At 35.9% G+C, this 17,993-nt stretch overlaps 1 protein-coding gene across 4 annotated transcripts in view; it reads left to right on the top strand.

Moving 5' to 3' along the window:
- CEP162 (centrosomal protein 162) overlaps positions 1-17,993 on the top strand; it is a 48,603-nt gene that overhangs the window by 12,923 nt on the left and 17,687 nt on the right. For 3 of the 4 annotated variants that reach the window (XM_051777923.1, XM_051777922.1, XM_051777924.1), the window contains 17 exons: positions 752-904; positions 1,168-1,354; positions 2,329-2,381; positions 4,031-4,143; positions 5,070-5,100; positions 5,491-5,610; positions 6,305-6,496; positions 6,658-6,739; positions 7,594-7,858; positions 8,973-9,231; positions 10,984-11,117; positions 11,928-12,155; positions 12,788-12,925; positions 13,820-13,932; positions 14,705-14,810; positions 16,357-16,483; positions 17,343-17,506. In XM_051777923.1, the coding sequence (XP_051633883.1) occupies positions 752-904; positions 1,168-1,354; positions 2,329-2,381; positions 4,031-4,143; positions 5,070-5,100; positions 5,491-5,610; positions 6,305-6,496; positions 6,658-6,739; positions 7,594-7,858; positions 8,973-9,231; positions 10,984-11,117; positions 11,928-12,155; positions 12,788-12,925; positions 13,820-13,932; positions 14,705-14,810; positions 16,357-16,483; positions 17,343-17,506 (2,465 nt within the window). Of the gene's footprint in view, positions 1-751; positions 941-1,167; positions 1,355-2,328; positions 2,382-4,030; positions 4,144-5,069; positions 5,101-5,490; positions 5,611-6,304; positions 6,497-6,657; positions 6,740-7,593; positions 7,859-8,972; positions 9,232-10,983; positions 11,118-11,927; positions 12,156-12,787; positions 12,926-13,819; positions 13,933-14,704; positions 14,811-16,356; positions 16,484-17,342; positions 17,507-17,993 lie in introns of those variants that run through there. The other variant, XM_051777925.1, reaches the window with a different exon arrangement.

Raw genomic sequence — 17,993 nt, 5'->3', positions numbered from 1 at the left:
CCAACAGGAACTTATACAGAATCTAAGTATAAACATGTGTGTTTTACGGGTAAGCAGAAGGGAGTTTTTGAATTAGTAATATCCTGCAATATCTGGCTTTTAATCTTCCTTAAGGAAGTAAATAAGGCAGTGTTGTGCCTGAGACCCAGCATAAAGTTGGTAAAGTGATGTTGAACGCTCACAAGAATGAAATTACAATAAGGAGAGCAACTGCAAGTTGTAGTTGCATAAACATGGAAGAACTGGGTGTTCATCAGTGACCTTTAAGTAAATGTGAGTACTATTTTTTTCCTTAAAGCATTCAAGCAACAAATGAAATGTAGCTGCTAAGGCAATGGCTACCATTTTAAAAAACCTGTGGGGATCTGAGGTAGTAGATCAAATAAAATTAACAGGCTTTTAACAAAGAAATGTAATTTTTGTATAGGGACCTGTGTGTGTGATTGTCTTCAATGAGTAATGTGACAGTAAGTCAGTTTTTACAGTTTCTACATTTGCTTCATGCTGAGCTTTAGGTTTGTGTGCAGATGTGAAGGATAGGAAGACAATATATATAATAGCTTAATTAATTAAACAAGATTTACATATAGAATTATAGCAGTGGAAATAAGGTGAATGTGATTTGTGAGCCTGCATATCTTTGCAGTTGCAACATGACATTTAAACTGGTTCTGGAAGGTGACGGAAAGACCGAAGTGTCGTACAAATAGCTTTTGGATGGTAGTCTAGAATATTGCAACTTTTTTCCTAGGAATTCTTGGAGCCAATGGAAACTTTGCCAAGATACAGAACACTTCGCAGCCTATGGGAGAAAGCTATGAGAATATGCATGTGGAAAAGATGCAGCTTCAGAAAAGTAATGGGGTTGCTGTCTCCTTGAGTAGCGACAGCCTGGAAAAAAATGGTGAGAACTGAATGCCCAACCATTTCATGAAGTTAGGTATATCTAAATAAATTACTATTAAAAGCAGTTTACCATAATTCATTGCAAGATGGGATTCTTCACTTCCCTCAGCTGCATCTCGTGAAGTCTCCTAGTACTAGTTTGTGATTATTTGATACTGTTAATATTTTATAAAAGTCTGTCTGTAATTGTTGCTAACTGTTATGGCTATTCTATGTGGACATTGAGCATAGACAGAGTTTATTCTTTGTTTTGAAATTTAGATTCAGTTTTAGCTTCTGGGCCTAATCAAAGTATTATGGGAGTTGGATTGGATACCTTGGAAGAAAAAGAAGAAAAAGAGATCTTCTTTGCCAAACTTGAACAGGAAGCTTCCTCTACTATTGATTATTCAAGATTAAATAAAGAGCTGGATTCTAATGATTCTTTCATGCTAGCACCATTTGTACGGTAATGTCAAGGGACTAAAAGTTGTGGGCTGTATTAGTGGGCATGTGTGACTTGGGTATGGCCACTGAACTTCTGTGGGGACAACATCCTGTACGATTTCCATCATTTTTTTGTTTGTTTATGGAGGTTTGGCATCTTTTTTTTTTTAAGACAGGGGCAGAAATGAGCTTAATAAATAGAAGAAAGGAGTAAGGTGGAAGCACAACTTGGTGATGAGTCAACATAGCTGCACAGTTTGTGCCTAATTTGATAGTAACAAGTCAGTTTAACATTCTTAATTGTAAGGTGTAACTAAATGAAGAGGAAACAACTGATAGCAACAAGGAAATAGATCAGGAAAGATTCTATGTCCCTTCAGACATAATATTACAAATTAATCTAGAGGAAGGATATAAATTCACAGACTGGGTCACTCCATTTATAATCAGTTATGTGAAAATAATGTCCAAACATCTGTGAGAGAAATGGATGAAAGGGAAGTTCAGGCTGCTGTTGCTGAAAATGGTGAGCTCAAAGGCAACTTCTGATATGAAAACAGTTGAGGGGCAGAATTCTGGAGAGTTTTAGGTAAGGGAAAAACTTTAATTTTATGGGAAAAGGGGAAAGAAAGGAGAGGGTTTATTTTTTATTTATTTTGTTAACACAGAATAAGAAGGTCAGAACAGGAGGCAAACCAGATGGTAAAATATTTTTTGAGAAGCTGATGTAGATTGTTGAAGAGAATGCAGAAAGAGAGTGATTTTAAGAGATAGATTGAGAATTTTAACTATGGGTAGTTTTAAAATCTGAAATACTATATTTTAATAATTGCTGACATTTTTCCACCTTTCTTACGTATGATTTGCTATGTTGGACAAATTCAGGTTTTTTTATTTTATTAATAATTGTAAAAAGTATCAGTGTAGAGTTCCAAGAAAAAAAGTATATTTATTTGCTGTTCAAAATGAGAGTAGAATTTTCATTTTGTTTCTCAGAAATGAAAAAACTGAAAAAGGAGAAGAAGAACCTGGATATGAAGAGAAATCTGGTAATACAATCATTTTTCTTATCAGTAGTTTTTTTTACATCAGCCTCTTAGGCTACCTTTACATCATGACTGTGCAGCTGTTAATCAGACACAGGGGCTTGGGTGTTAACTTCTGCTTTTGTCCTTTTTTTTTTAAGTGGATTTTTAATCTGTTGTAACCCAAAACACAAACAAAAAAGAAAAGGAAAAAAAATTTGTAAAAAACCTCTATCAATCATAAATGAAAAAAAATACTCTGAATGTTTTAATGTTTACTCCAGTGTCTTAACAGTCATCTGTATTTTTGTGCCATCTTCTCATGCCTGAGTTTAATCTCTGTCATCTGCAATATTACTCTTATTTTTTTCCTCAAAATTTCCAGGCTAGAGTCCTTCCATCTTGCTTATTTGCCTTTCCCTTGTCATCTCCCTTTGTTTCATGCTTCATTGGTAGCATATCATAGAATGTATTTCTGTAATTTAACAGATTGTATTTTCAAATTCATACATTTAGCTGAACTTTTGAGATGTCCTGTTGTCAGGCTTGTATTTCCCAAACATATTTGTAAACCGTAATCACAGGAAGTCTCCTCTTCTTGAAAACTTGATTACTCTGTCGACTGCAAGAAATCATGATAGTTGTAGCCTTCTTCCTAACAAAACAGTTGAAATTACTTGATTGTTAAGGTTACTTTTGTGAAATTGACACTTCTGATTTTTAGGAAAACGTTGCCATGGAATACCTGGAATTACCAGTCTGTGTGCTGTGCATGGTTTGGTTTAGTCTTTGTCAAACTGGTATTTCATGAAATAGCAAGCAAAATAGTGGGTAGTAGATGTGCAGGAATAGTATAAGCACTGTGTTTGCCTTAAGTCAGTATGAGAAAGCTGTTTTCAGCTGATCAGACTTATTGTGGTCCAAAACCAAAGAGAATGCTGAAATAGTGATTCTTCATAGAGCAGTTTTTGCATACAAATTAAACTGTGTGTCAGTTGTATTGGTGACAAAACACAGAAAGGACACGTTATGAACCAGGTTTTTTGCAATGCTTCTAGATTTAAGTGTTACAGATAATGCAGACACTGAAGCCTGTGATCACAGGAGCTGAGTGGGAGAGATATAGTAAAAGGGAACTGAAACTTGTGGAAGGATCTAGATAACTGAAGGAAAAGCCTTTGGCTTGCTTCTAAAGTTCATTCCCTGACACGCTTGCGTTTTTAAATAATGGTCACCCTTGAGGGTGGCTGTTTGCCCACCACAGCAGGTCAGAAGAAGCCAAATTACAGATTCTGAGCCTAAAAACTGCTGGAGTTGTCAAAGTGGATGTACAGAGTACTTCATCTACCGGGTAGGAATTGCATCATTTTACCCCTAGGTGAGAGAAAGTGATTGAGTAAAAGGGGTCAATTCAAGTACACCTTGAAGAGACAGAGGTAAACCATATCTGATTGTAAAACAAACTTCATTTGAATTTAGAGAGATTATGTGTGACTTCCACTGTAGCTTTAGTATCACACACAGTTCTGGAACCTTTCTCTTGCCCTTGTAAAAGGAGTAATATTAACAGTAGCTGTTCTTAGATGGGGTATTGAGGAAAAGGAAACAGCTTGCTCTTGCTGCTTTATCTTCAGTGAATATTCATTCTCTTTGATGTTTATTTTACTCTTCAGGTAGCTACAGTGAAGATTTTGAAGAAACAGATGATAATCCTGCCCTTAAAGCTGAGGGAAATGAAGTGAATCAAAACATCACGTCAGAAGTTGATTTAAATCCTCAAGAACAGGTATATCTTACCAAATGTTTCTATTACTTGCATGAATTTTAAAAGCTCTGCAGTGTATAACTGTAAATATAGTAAACCTTTATATAATATGTACTGTCTGAAAGAGTATCATTCTATTAAGGATATACTTTTTCTTGTGAGATATCACTGAAAGAGTTAAGTTCTTCATGGGGTTTCCTGCTTACTCCTTTGAATTAAGAAATGTGGATGGGGTGGCGTAAATGGTGAGCTCAGGTTGGAGACTCAGCCTCAGACTGGGTAGTGAATTATCTCTCTGAGCTGTTAAGGTGGTGTCTATACCAGCAAGTGGTAGACAGATGAAAGTAGTTCTGTACAAAGAAGCACTTTGGGCAGAGGACCCAAAAATCCACCCTGTATGAGATTGCTGTCCACTGGCTTAGTCAGGTCTTTTGATGTATAGCACATGTGGCTGAAGCACATAGGGGCATCCCTGAAGCACATTCAGATTTGGGTTTTTTACAAAAGAAGTCTATAGAGTACCATGTATTCCTCTTCACTAGGTAAACTTTTTTTTTCTTTTTTTTTAGTTCTTTTTAAGTAAACTTATTAGAGTGCTATTTCTAATAAATGTTTGAAAAGAAAAAGTAGAATGGATGTGTAATGTACTTACTGCTACTTTCTTTTCTTTTCTCAAACTATGATAAAAGAAAACCAGGAAGGTGCAAAAATGTTCAATTTATGCAGAGTAGCATTTAATTCTTATTCACTTGTGAGAGGGTTTACAGAGTACAGGAACCTTTTGGCATCCCAAGAAGGGTTTTAGAGAAGTTCATATTCTTGGAGCATGAAGAACTGCTTAGTTCTGAGATCTAAAAACTGGTTTTAGGTTTTGAAACAACTTCTAAAGTTTGTCCATTTTTTTCCCCTGATATTCAAAAAGAGGTTTTTTTCTTTATTTTTGTTAGGAAGAAGCAAACACTGGCATGCTGGCTAAAGGTAAAATATAAACTTTGATCAGTGGGAGAAGACTAAATGCAACTTTTGAAAGTTGCTTATCTGATTTTTACTATTTGGATATTTTTCACCTGATTTTATTGTGTTCTGTGTACTGGAAATCCGTTGGATTGAAGTAATTAAAAAATAATCTACATGTTGACACTTCAGAGTGATCATCAATGTATTTTTATACTTATTATATCTAGTCAGAACTCAGATTTGCAATCAGAGTTCACCAGTTTACCATTAATGGCATTGGAATAATCTGTATAGAATTTTTTTGTATGTTTAGGACATCAAGATAAGTTTTGGTATACTTCTAATTCCAGTACAGAGAGAGTATAAATAGGAGAATTGTGCTTTCTTTAACATTTATCTTCTTGCTCTTAGTTGTGTTACTTGATTCACAAGATTCAACAGAACTTCAGAAGGCCATTGAAACATCAGATGTAGCTGCAGGCGAACATGATCACCCTGAAGAAGTCAGTGGAATTGAAATGAATGATGCAGGTAAGGGGTGCTTAAAAAAAAAAGGAAAAACAAGAAAAAAATCCACCACACAACAAAACTCAAACCCTAAAACCTTACTTTATTAGAACAGGTAACTGATGTCTTCATTTGTTCTTAAGTTATTGGGGAACATGAAACCCTTTTAGCAACAAATCTTGAAAGCAGGAGGACATATCTCAGGAAAAAGTCATGTTTCTGATAAAAAGATACCTTTTTACACTTCATTATTGCAAAGTAGTTTTTGACATTGCAGTTTTGTATTTAAATAGCATCTCCTCTGGTTGTTCATCATAGCTAAAATTCTTCTTTGACTGCATTGAACACAATTATTAAATACATTCTCTTATCAAAATTTGCACAACAGTGTAGGCCACTTACATCCAGAGTATGGCTCTGATGGCTGCTGTTAAAATAGTTATATGACATACACTGTTAGCTTTAGCACTGATAAAATATTGATGTGAGGGAGGATGGTGGAGAGGCATGCAAACTGTAGATGGGACTATTCAGTAGGTATTGATTAACTTGGCAACTGTTTATAGTAACATTGAGATTTTCAGGGGATTTTTTAAGTAACTGAAATCACTGTTTTCACTATGATAGACCAAGCCAGTTACTGAAACACAGGTTCCAGTGGGATGTTCCCCAAAACAGCAAATCCAGTAGTGTCTCTTATGAGCCTGCATTTTTACAGGTACTTCCTATGGACAAACCACCAGTGACATCGAAGCGTTACACCAAGCATATCAGCATGTTGATCAGTCCTTGGGAGACACTGATGAGCAGAAATTGCACAATTCTGCAGTGCCAGTCTCAGAAGGCTTAGGGCAAAGCATTTCACAAAACAATGACATCTACTCAAAAAACATGTCAACTATTGATTCAGGTAAATAGCTGAAAGGAAGGCATGTATTGTACAAGCATGTAGAATGAGTGAGCTAGTAATATCTTTAACACTACATTTATGAAACATTTTTAAGTGTTGTCCTTTTAACAAGTATTTTTCCTAAGTTTCTTTGTATTTATTTTATATTTATCACTAATTAGATTTACCTACTGTGGAAGAATTGATGAAAACAATTAAAGGACATTCATGTAATATCAGAAGTTTTGATGTGGAGCCTGAAAGGTATTTATTTCAAGAAGCATTTTAAGAATTGTAGTAACTTAAATCCACTGTTTGTGGAAAACAGCTTACTATATAACTCATCTGTCTTTTTTCCTAATTAAGTACTGAAATTTTGTTATGTCTTGCACTGTCATTATGGCATTTGTAGGGAACTGTAAAATGAATATACAGTGTTAATAGGTTTAGACCAGGGGTTCCCAAACTTTCTTGAGTGATAAGCAGCGATGTTTGCCAGATCATTTGGAGGAGTGTTCCTTACTCTCACAGCTAGGATCTCTGCTTTCCCAGTCTTCTGCTCTTTACCCTTCCCCATACATGTATTTCAGCCCACATCCTATCCTAGCTCTCCAACCTTCATAATCTTAAGATCAAATCCTCTTATTTTGCCTACTTTTGTGATTCTTACTGACCTATACTCCATACCTCCTCCTTGTTTGTTGCAACTGTTGTGTCTAGAGCAGAAAGCACAGGTCTTGGATCTGTTAGAAATACAGGTTATACTTAGCATATAAATTTTGGGAACTTGTCATGGAGCTGCACCCAGCAGAAATTACCATTCATTGGTTTATTAGTGTTTGCATGCTTACAGGTGTTCATCTGGTAGTCGAGTTTGGTACCTCCACAAAAACAGTCACTGCTGGGAAATGGCTCTTTTTCCACAGTGTGGGAGCAAATCTGTATGACTGAATCTGCAGGATTGTTCTTAAAAGAAGCCTAGTAGCTCCTTGAAGTTCAGGCAGTCTTTACAGCTGATACCTAAAAAAAAAAAAAAAAAGCCCTGTTTTTTCCAGAGTGATAGAAAAGCAAATGGCAAAAGTCTTATTATATATGACTTTTATTCATTTCTCTTATAGTCCTGTGAAACTGATAGGCAGCACAGAAAATGACCTTGTCAGCCACTCACCCTTTGAAGACCCCCAGAGTGATACAGTTTGGGAGACAAACTTAGTTGAGAAGTTCAACAGAGAAAAAAGCATCTTTCTACAGACAAGTGTGAATGATGATAACTTTCAGAGGGTGACTGAGAAAGAAACTCAGACCAGTGAAGTACAGCCTGGCATGCCAAGAGAAAAGGTAGTACAAGACTCTCTGCTTTCACAAGGCAGCAAAACTAAACAAGTAAGTATTATCAGCCAGATTTTTGTTTTGTGGAAGTAAATTTTAAATGTATAGATTTTTAGACTTTGTGTCATTTGATTATGCTCTGATGTTTAGAAATGAGACACTGTTACTCTTTTTCTTGAAACTCTTATGTTGCCATTGCTCTTGTTAGAGATAGCCAAATCCAGTGGACTTCAGGACCAGTGGGATCCTTCCTGTCCCAACCTAACATGTGCAAGGCTGCTGCAGTGCCATGTTCCCAACTTAAGCTAATAATGGGTCTGATCATGTGAACATTGGAGGGGCATGTATAAACACACAACAGGCTCAGAATAGGGAGCATATGTACATAAATAAAGTTCAATAAGAATATAGGAGAGACTGCAATGATCAGTGTCGAGCTCAGTCAGAAAAGTGTTCTGACCAACACCTCGGTCATGTCATCAGCTTTTTTTGTCAGATTTTTCCTTTTATTTCCCAAACTTGCTTCTTTACCTATTTTTTGTTCTTTCCCTAAACTTTCTGCAAGTTTTGCACATTCTTACAATCCTCTCAGACATTCCATAACAAGATTTACACAATCTCAGATCTTCTTCCTGCACCCACAAATTCTTTTCTCTTTGCATCCCCTAAACTAGCTTCACACTTCTTTAGACAATCACCTTTTCTGTCTGCAAGGCATTGCAGGGAGAGAGGTTTGGCTGATTTATCCTGATGGATTTCCCACCAGGGCAAACAGGCTTGGGAGCTGTGTGCTCTGTTTTTGATGATCAAGTTTAGCAGGGTTCCTCTGCCTGCCACTGTTTCTCTCTTCATTGCCAGGTTTCTGTGTTCACTGTCTTTATTCATGACCTACCTGCTTTTTTAAGCAAAAGATCCTGTAATGTAATACAATTTCCCAAAACAATTAAACTGTCAGCACAAAATACTTGCCCTATGTGTACTTTTGAAGTAATGCAATTCTGCAAATTTACATACTGCTAATTTGGTTAAAAATAATGCTTCCCATCATCCTGAGTCTTACAGCTGTGTAGTTTTGGTAAATGGTTCTATGGGTTTTTTATTAGTGAAGGTTACCTTGAGATTACAGTAGAACCTAAAGCTTGTTTTAAACAAATGTGTTCTATCACAGGCTCTTCGGTCTTGTTCCTTGAAGAATGAAAGATCAGAATCAACTAAACCAATGTCATACAATATCAGAACTCCAGCACCCTTACATAGAAAGAAACCTTCATATGGTCCTCATGGGCTGGTTAGAAGTTCTGCCTATGGGAAACCCAGTTCTCTCTCAAAACAGTCTTTTCCAGTTAGTGAGAAGAAAACACCAAAAGAAACTTTCAGAAAGACGTGTATGAAAGCCAAAAGTCCTGCAGATAGAGCAAAGTCTAAAGGTAATTCTATGGTAAGAAGTCTTGAGTTTTAAGAGACAGAGATCTTTGCTGGTCATGCTTCACATTAAAAAAAAAAAAAAAGGAAAAAAAATCCAAATTCCAAATGATGTAGAAGAAATCTAAACCCTGATGCAGGTAAGTACTGATTTTTTTATTTTTTTTTTGTATTAGTGTGAAGTTGCTGGGAGAGAGACTTTCAAATAAATCTTTGCATTGTAGTCTTGTTTCATTTCCACTCACATATACCACCACTATGTTTGAAACTTCTCTACTATTCACTAGTAGGACCAAAACAATAGAAAAAAACTGATGTTTAAAAATTAATACCTACAAGTGGCATTTTTCATTACAGTAAAGATTTGCTGACACACTAACTTCTGTGTTTGAAGCCAAATTTCTGTTCTCAGCTTCTTTTGATCTTTGCTATTCTAGAGCACAAAGAAAATACTAAAAAGGAAGTCCTATTTTTTGTTCATGTCTCTTGTAACACTATGGAAGGGAGAATACCAATATAGTCCTGTGAAAACTGAGTTGCAGGTAAAGGTCTGAACCTTTTTATTTTGGGATAAAGTTTGAAGAGTTTCATGAGATAATTCATCTTAGCGTCTTTGAAGACGCTGTTTGCTATCTCTGAGGCACAGGAAAGTAACTCTACAGATACCCAGGTTTTAGTGCATTTTGAGCATGCAATGCTTTTAAAAACCCTGAAAATAGTGTTGGGAAAAGCAGTTTAGGATTATGTTACCTGTCTTAGGGAGATGCCTCGGTGGCAGCAGTCAGACTGAGGTCCTCAGTGTATTGTTGTGTCATTCCCTGGGGACAGAAGGTTGTACATCCTGGTGAAATTGGTGAAGTGAATGATGAGTACCAAGAAAATCACAGAATCATAGAATGAGGCCACTAGCCTCATTCAAACATGCTCTTCCCTCTCTAGCTGTAACCATTCACCATAGCAATTTCAGGTGATTTCAGAAGTTAATCTCACTTGGCTGCATTCTGCAGGGGCCTCTGTAGTTAAGAAGAGAATGGCATTGAATCAAACAATCCTCATTATCAGCACTAAGGGAGCACCTTTGGGAGGGGATAGTGTGAGAGATGTAAAAAGTATTAAATTTGAAAAAGGATCATTGTCTGGTTTTTTTCAGGTATAGCATTCCTAAGCAGGAGCTCTTTGCTTAAATTAATAGGCAGAAATGAAATGGTAGTTGTAGTTACTATCTGTATTTCAGAGAACTGAGAAGTAAATATTTCATTTATGTTAGTTACTCTAGGGTGAACTTTCCTGATTTTTAACTCCATTCAAGTTGCTATTTGATGCAGAAAGTAAATGTTGCATTTCTTTGTATGCTGTCTGCACTCCAAAGTCCATTTTGAAAATTGCTGTGCCTTATCTTCACCATAGCTTGAAATATGTTGTGTTTATGTATACTTAGAGAATTGGCCACTTCTCAAGCAGAGAAGTTAACCTTGTTTCATGAAGTATTTATTATCCAGATACTTTTTTCAGTTGTTCCATTTGGTTTTATTTTATCTTGTCATCAGTACAAGTCATTCCTTACTTGAAAAAAAAAAAAAACTCCAGTTTTTCCATAGTATCTCATTGCTCTCAAGTTTTTATATTTAATTAAAAATTGAGGTTGTAGAATACTTAATTTATATACCTACAGGGTGGATCACATGAACAGATTTTTTCTAAAGGACATTAAATTCTGTATTTAATTTTGTTCTATTTTACTTTCTGCCTAAATGAAGAAGCCTTATTTGCTACTAGGACAATCAGATCTGCAACGAATGAACCAACTTTGGAGAGAAGTATTAACAGAGTTTTGTCTGGCCAATCAGTTGTTAATAGTCTTGGAAACCAGGCTGTGGATTATAAGAGGCATGTAAGTAAAAACCAGTGATGCTCCTAATTATAGTACGTACAGCTTCATTTGCAAGCCTATTTTGACAAGACTTTTACCAATTATCAAAAGATTGACTAAAGGGAAGTCTTTATTCAGTATTTCAGTATTTGCCAAACACCAGTTTTTGCCTTTAAAATACGCAAGTATAATCATACTGCTTTTCAATTGCTTGCATAATTCTGTTGCTTGGGTGGTTCTATATAATTAAAGTTGCTTATTAAATTCTAAAAATTACTATTTTGGGGTAAAATAAGGTTAAATAAAACTTCTACTTAAAATACTCTGTTATGAGTGTCAAACAGTACTACTGTTTGGGGTTTTTTCCTATTTGCATTGCATTAAATATTTAATACTATCTTCTGACTTCTCCAAGATGACTGAATTTTTGGCACCGTGATGGAGTTTCATTCTCCCTTATCAAATGTGTAAAAAAAAATTATTCATTGAATACCTAAAGCATTAGTGCTTTACAAAAAGTAAGATGCATAATAAAATAATTCTGGTAGCAATGTAGTGGCCCTCATATGCAAGGTATTTTTCTTGTTGGTTTTTTGATTTGTTTTCCTCATGTATAATTTGGAAATGAGAAAGTAGCTCAGTAAAGTAAATGCAGGATGTCTTGCTATTAGAATGTTGGGGAGTTCGTGTTTTGAGTTGTTTTCTGGGGGTTTTTTTCAAGTGCTTTATGTAGGTGCTGAGAGCCAGACAAACAAGTTAAGTGAACTTGATGAGCGGAGTTCTGGTAAACAGTCAGCTGAGTGTAACATTTCCCTGAATTCTCTTCACTAGGAGTTATCATTTTCTCCTATCAAAAGTTGTGATAGAGAACTGTATTTGTTAAAACGATTACAAGCTGCAGAGGAGGACCTGAACACAGCTCGTGATTTGATTCAACAACTGTCCAGCAAGGTTTCACAAAAAGAGAAGGAAATGGAGACAAAGATAGTAGAATTGAAAACACAGCATGAAAAAGAACTTTCTCATCTGGGTCAGGAAAATTATGTTCTTCAGAGTAAGGTACTTTATCAGCTTGTATCCTGTCCCTATAGAAGAGGAGGAACATTGCTTCTGAAAATTAAATTATTGTTACTTTACATGAGCAGAAAATCGAGATTTGCACAGACACTGCTACTTTATAAATGCATACCTGCAGTTATATTTATTGCCTTGTTTTTTTTTCTTCAGAGATAAACTAGGTTATCCTCAGTTCCTTTACTTTGCTATTTTCAGAGTTCTACAGCAAGGTTTTTTGCAAATATTTATCTCTCTCACAGAGATTACCAGATACAACTTGTTATAGATAAGTACAATATAATTTGAGATACTGTTTTTAGCTTTCAATACATTTTTCAGTGTTGTCTTTTGTCTGTATGAAATATTCCCAGAGTTATTCCACTATACCCTCCTGTCTAGATACATGAGAACAAAAGAGGGAATGTAACACTTTAACTTTTCCAAGCATTGTACACCTTGTTTCTGTTTCGTAATGCTTCGGTAAAACTCTAGTAATAAGAGTGGCTCATGGGTCTGCTGTCATACCTTAATGAAGAGATTGAACTATTAATATTATAAAAGTGTAGTCTTGTAGAGAATTCCCTATCACTAACAAAAATTTTTTATTGCTTGTGTGTTCCTTTTCTTTCTGAAAGTTAAGAAGCATGGAAGAAATGGCTCAAGAAAAGAGATGGTCCCACCATACAGCAACAATTCCTGTAACTCAAGAAAAACTAACACAAATACAAAAAGAAATTGAAGACCAGGAGGTCATTATTCAAGGTTATCAGCAGGTATACCACACTGCATGTTGAGCTGTGTTCTAGCCAGTGTCAGAAACAAATTGTTTAATGGTTATTACTTTCACATGAAAACAGTTGTCTTGCTATCTAAAAAGTAGATGAAATTTGGGTGTGATGGGCAAACATATTGCATGTTTAAAAAGTATTTTACATGTGTCTAGTTTGGGCTCAGTTTTTCCACAGTTCTATGTAAAAATCCATTGTAAAAATCACTGACTTGTCAGTTGAGAACTGGGAAAATACTTTATGGCCAATAAATAGCCACAAGCTCTTTTCCCCAAATGTAGAGGAAAAGTAGTATTTTTAAGCAATATTAGAAATCCAGAGAGTTCTGTTTTTTAGATGTTTTTCTCAAAATCTGAGCAGCTGATTTCAAGGTAACTTTATTAAGGTGTCTGATTCTTACTACTTAGTCAAGTGGAGAATAGACGACGCACGCTTAATAATCCTTTTGAATGCTTGCAAATCCAATAGGTAGCTTAACCACCTTCCAGCTGGTGCTCAACGGAGTTTCTTGGTGTAGAAACAAAGTCTTATCAGTATGGCTGTGAGCATCCCAAATTGGTGATGGTTTGTGTCCACGAGATTGGAGAATGGGCAGGCTGAGCTCTGATCTATCAGCACCCACTCATGAACGTGGGTTTTAGAATATAGTTGGGATAGCTTTGGAGAGGAACTGGCTTAGATCCTCCAGAGTGAGCACATGTTTGGATGAAATTGTAGACAATGAAAGTAGATATCCATTTTAGAAGCTTAGTAACAAAATATTTAGTGTTTGCTTCCACTGTTTCAGTAGGCAAACTATGCAAGTCATAGACAATTGTTTTAGAACTGGAGAAAACAGTAATTTATTACCATTCTTTACCTTTGTCTGTCTCAACTTAGGAAAATGAGAGGTTATACAAACAAATGAAAGATCTACAAATCCAAAACAAAAAAAATGAGGAACGAATGTTTAAGGAGAATCAGTGTTTAATGTCTGAATTAAGAGACCTAAGGTAGGCCCTTTTACACATCTGACCTAAAATCTCTGGAGTTTTTAGCTATTTATTATTTTACATATGAAGAACCATTGCAGAGTCTGTCAAGTGCATATTTTCAAGTTTTTCTTGGGTTTGTGGTTTGTTTCTTCTTTTGAGAAATTATTTATGTTGATTATTGGCACTTAATTCTTAGTTTTCTTGATGATGTTGCAAACCTGTGGGAAGACTAGAGTCTCCCACCTGGGGAATATTTAAATTCATACTCATATCAGAATGTGTGACACATACACTACATTTGTTCTGGTATTATGACTCTGCTGATGTGTCAAAATGTTTTGATACTGCTGTAAGACACACAGTAGATTAGGAGACACAAGTGATCCTGGTAGTGGAGGAACCATTCAATTCACTGCACTGTAGGTCCTGTAAGATTTTCATCCTGTGAGGAAAATGAGGAAAAATAACCTAGCAATCATGTGTACTCCTAATCTACAAATCTTTGCTCTGGAGAGGCCCACAGATGAGTTCCACTGATGCAGGGTAGATTTTTATTTCCCTCCCTTCTGTTGTCCCAACAAACAAGTTTGTGTGAGGTGAGAAGATTTCACCTTATAGGTGAATTTTTTTTGTATAAAAATGTTGTGCACCTTTGCTTCTTTCTTTCTTTTGAAGCTGTACGGACTGACTTTGTGGTACCATTTGGGGGGATTGTGTTTGTTTTTCAGTATGCCAGTGTTAGTATGCCGAGTCACCACACTGCATAACTGTTTTTGCTGTTGCTGTTTAGAGAAAAGATAGAGAAGACTAATAACCAGTCACGAATTGTACAGGATTCTGAACCAGCCAGCAATCAGAGTTTCACAGAATTGATTTCAGAGCTTCGAGCAGCACAGGTAGCTACATACCAAGCCTTATTTTCATTAAAAAAACTTGCATGACCATCCATACTGTAGACTAATAATGTAAATTAAGTAGTGGAGCATGCCACTCTTCTACAGCGTTAATTATTTTCCACACATCACAAATATCAAACAAACTTTCAGAAGTAATGCTCTAAGACACAGATTCACTGAAAGAAGTTCAGTGTTTCCATGTTTACTGGCATTTCTGAAAGACCTTGTGAGAGCTTGCAGAAACTAGTGATATACCTCTATAGCTTTCCTGCATAAGACAAAGCCAGAAGATTGCTTGTCCTTGCTGTGTACCAAGTAAGTTCTGGAAAAGAACATCGGAGTAAAAAGAATCTTTTGTTATTCTCTCATGTAACTTTTTTTGTAGTCCTACAGATGCTTCTGGTTATGAAGGGAGTATGTTACATAAGCTTCATGCTAAAATTAAAGGTTTTCTGGAATTTCTATTGCTCTGCTTACTGCAAGTGGGGGGACTGTTCTGGTACACACTTCCTTTGATAGTTAGACCAGAAAATTAAAATCTGCTTCTTCCATTTTTTGTTGTGGTTTGTTGTTGTTATAAACAATAACTGGTTAAGCAAGTGAAAAGATGTTGTGGATCCTGTGAGTTGCAGGACCAGTGGAGACATTCCTGCTCTGGCAAAGCTGGCTTTGAGCTCTTAAGGCACGAGGGGCTACTCTAGTCGTGACCTCAGAGGTGATGCTGTTACACTTCCCTGTTCCTTAGGTCCAGCCTGTAATGAGACTGAACAAAAGATCCAAAGATGGAGAGAGACACACGGACAACACTGATGTGGTCAGGCACACAGATAACAGAGTAGTGCCTTTGCTTGCACCACAGAAATACAAATAATACTGTTGGAAACATGAGGAGCACATGCAGCCTGATATTGTTCAGCAGATCAGGATGGGAGTTCAGTAGCAGTAACACAGATTACATGCACATGCTGGTCCTAGATATCGGACTGTTTACTGGCTGGCCCCAAAATCTCAGCCCCCCAGTTGCTGGTTGCTGTACCTGTGGATCCCTTGGACCAAGGGGCTCCATCTCCAGATGTGACACTGGCACTGAGACCTTTCATCCCATTTCATCCTGAAGTTTGCTAGTGATCATGTGTAGACAAACAGAAGAGAGAGTGTGTGCAGAAAATGGCAAGAAATAGAATGTAATGAGGTGAACCATTGGACAATACCTCTGTCCATTTAACCAACAGTCTTAAGTCTTAGAAATAAGTTAAGCCATTTTCTTTATTGACCCTCTCAAAAGGCAGAGGTTTTCTACTTCTACAACAGTTATGTCAGACTTAAAAAATCTGTTTGGGGGGTTTTTTAATGTTTAGCTTAAGTTTTCCCATGCTCTGCTATGGCAAGGCTGAGAATAATACCAAAATTAGAAGACCTTATGGTTACTGTGGTCTGACACAACTGTTGTGATTTAATCATTTTATGGTGAAAAGGCATGTTCAGGTTCTTTGTGTGACATTATGTGTTTAGTTTTTCTTGTTTTACTGTTTTCTCTAAAATCCAGAAAGAAGAAACTAAATTACAAGAAGAGATAAGACATCTCAAACAAGATAAGCAAGCTCTTGAGGTAGACTTGGTACAAGCAAAGAAGGAGAGAGACTTAGCAAAAATCCAGATTACATCTGCATCAAGTAAAGCACCTTGATTTTGCTGAATAATTTTATCTACTTTGCATATATAAAAAAACTTGTTTCTTATTAAAATATTACTTAGTGAAAGGCATCTAGACCATTTCCAAATATTGTCTAAACTTCTAATAAAAGCATACAGTGAAGGACATGTTACAATACTTTTGGAACTCTATTAGAAAGTGTTTTCCTGTATGGAACCAAACTCTTTGTTGTTGCCTATTAAGTTTGATTTCTTGCCCATCTTTCTCTGGACATGGAAAACAGAAGATTCGAGTTGTATGACAGCTCTGTTCAAAAGAAAATAGTCTCCCGTTTAGGTCTTGCCCATTTTTTTACCTATAGTTTATATCTTGGGACTTTTTTCAGCATTCTTATCAGAGCTTTTTCCAGTTTGAAATAATGAGAAAGGGCCAGAAACTGGACTCTCTCATTTCCAATATCAGGCATCACTAATGCTAAGAGTAGATATTTACCTCGATATCTCTTCTCAAAGTATGATCTGCTAAATGGGAGGAGTATGATCAATATACATCTAAGAATATATTCTATGTTGTCATTCATCTTGTGGCTGAAAATTTGTTTACTGGAGTCTGATCAAGAATATCCCTGAGATTCTGTTTTAAATACTTTCCATGGCGAACTGTAAGCCATTGAGTACTACTATGTATGAGAGAAGAAAAGGGGTTTTTTTCAAATATAGTTGCTTTTAAAATTCTAATTAGGATCTGGTTTAAAAATTTTACTGCAGTAACAGGATTGTTAAAATAGGAAATGTGCTGAGGAGGATAGTGTTGACTAATTACTCCTTCAATACATAATTACTAATAAAATAAATTCTAAGGATTTTTTATTCTTGTAGGTGATAAATCTTATGAATTTAAAGTTATGGAAGAATCATACAAACAGGAAATTACTCATTTAAAAAGAAGACTTCAGTGGTATGCAGAAAATCAAGATCTTCTGGATAAAGATGCAGCCCGTCTTAAAGATGCAAGACAAGAAATTGAGAAACTAAGACTAGAGGTGCTAAGATTTGGTTTTATCTAAGAAGTTGGAACTTGAAATTGTTTCTTTTACTAGTGATGAGTATAATGTAATTCTGTCCTTCATAATAATCCCTTTTTTTTCATGTATTAGTTTTGTTTTATTGGACATCTTAATGATGCTTCTGGAAACAAAAGTAATGTGGTTCCCTAAAACCTGCAAATTTCTTGACCTAAGGAAAAGAAGTATATTATTACATTAAGAACTAGGTTCATTCTCTTTTTCTCTCTTTTTGCTCCATGGTAGCATAGGCAACACTTATTTTTTTCTCTTAAGTACTAGTTCTAAATTCTTTCTTAGAAAAAATCTCTGGTTCCTATAGTAGGAAGGAAAAAGCCAAAACACTCAAAATATAAACAAAACTAATACATAAATCTTGAATACTGCTGAGATTTGCATTGCTGACCTGTCAGTACATAGGATTTAGGATTCACAGAAATGAAGAATTTTACCAGTGATAAAATAT

The sequence above is a fragment of the Manacus candei genome, unplaced genomic scaffold, assembly GCF_025592945.1.
Source record: "Manacus candei isolate 608988 ecotype Guabito, Panama unplaced genomic scaffold, ASM2559294v1 h1tg000011l, whole genome shotgun sequence".
Lineage (NCBI taxonomy): Eukaryota > Metazoa > Chordata > Aves > Passeriformes > Pipridae > Manacus > Manacus candei.
This window is presented reverse-complemented; position numbering and strand designations above follow the sequence as displayed.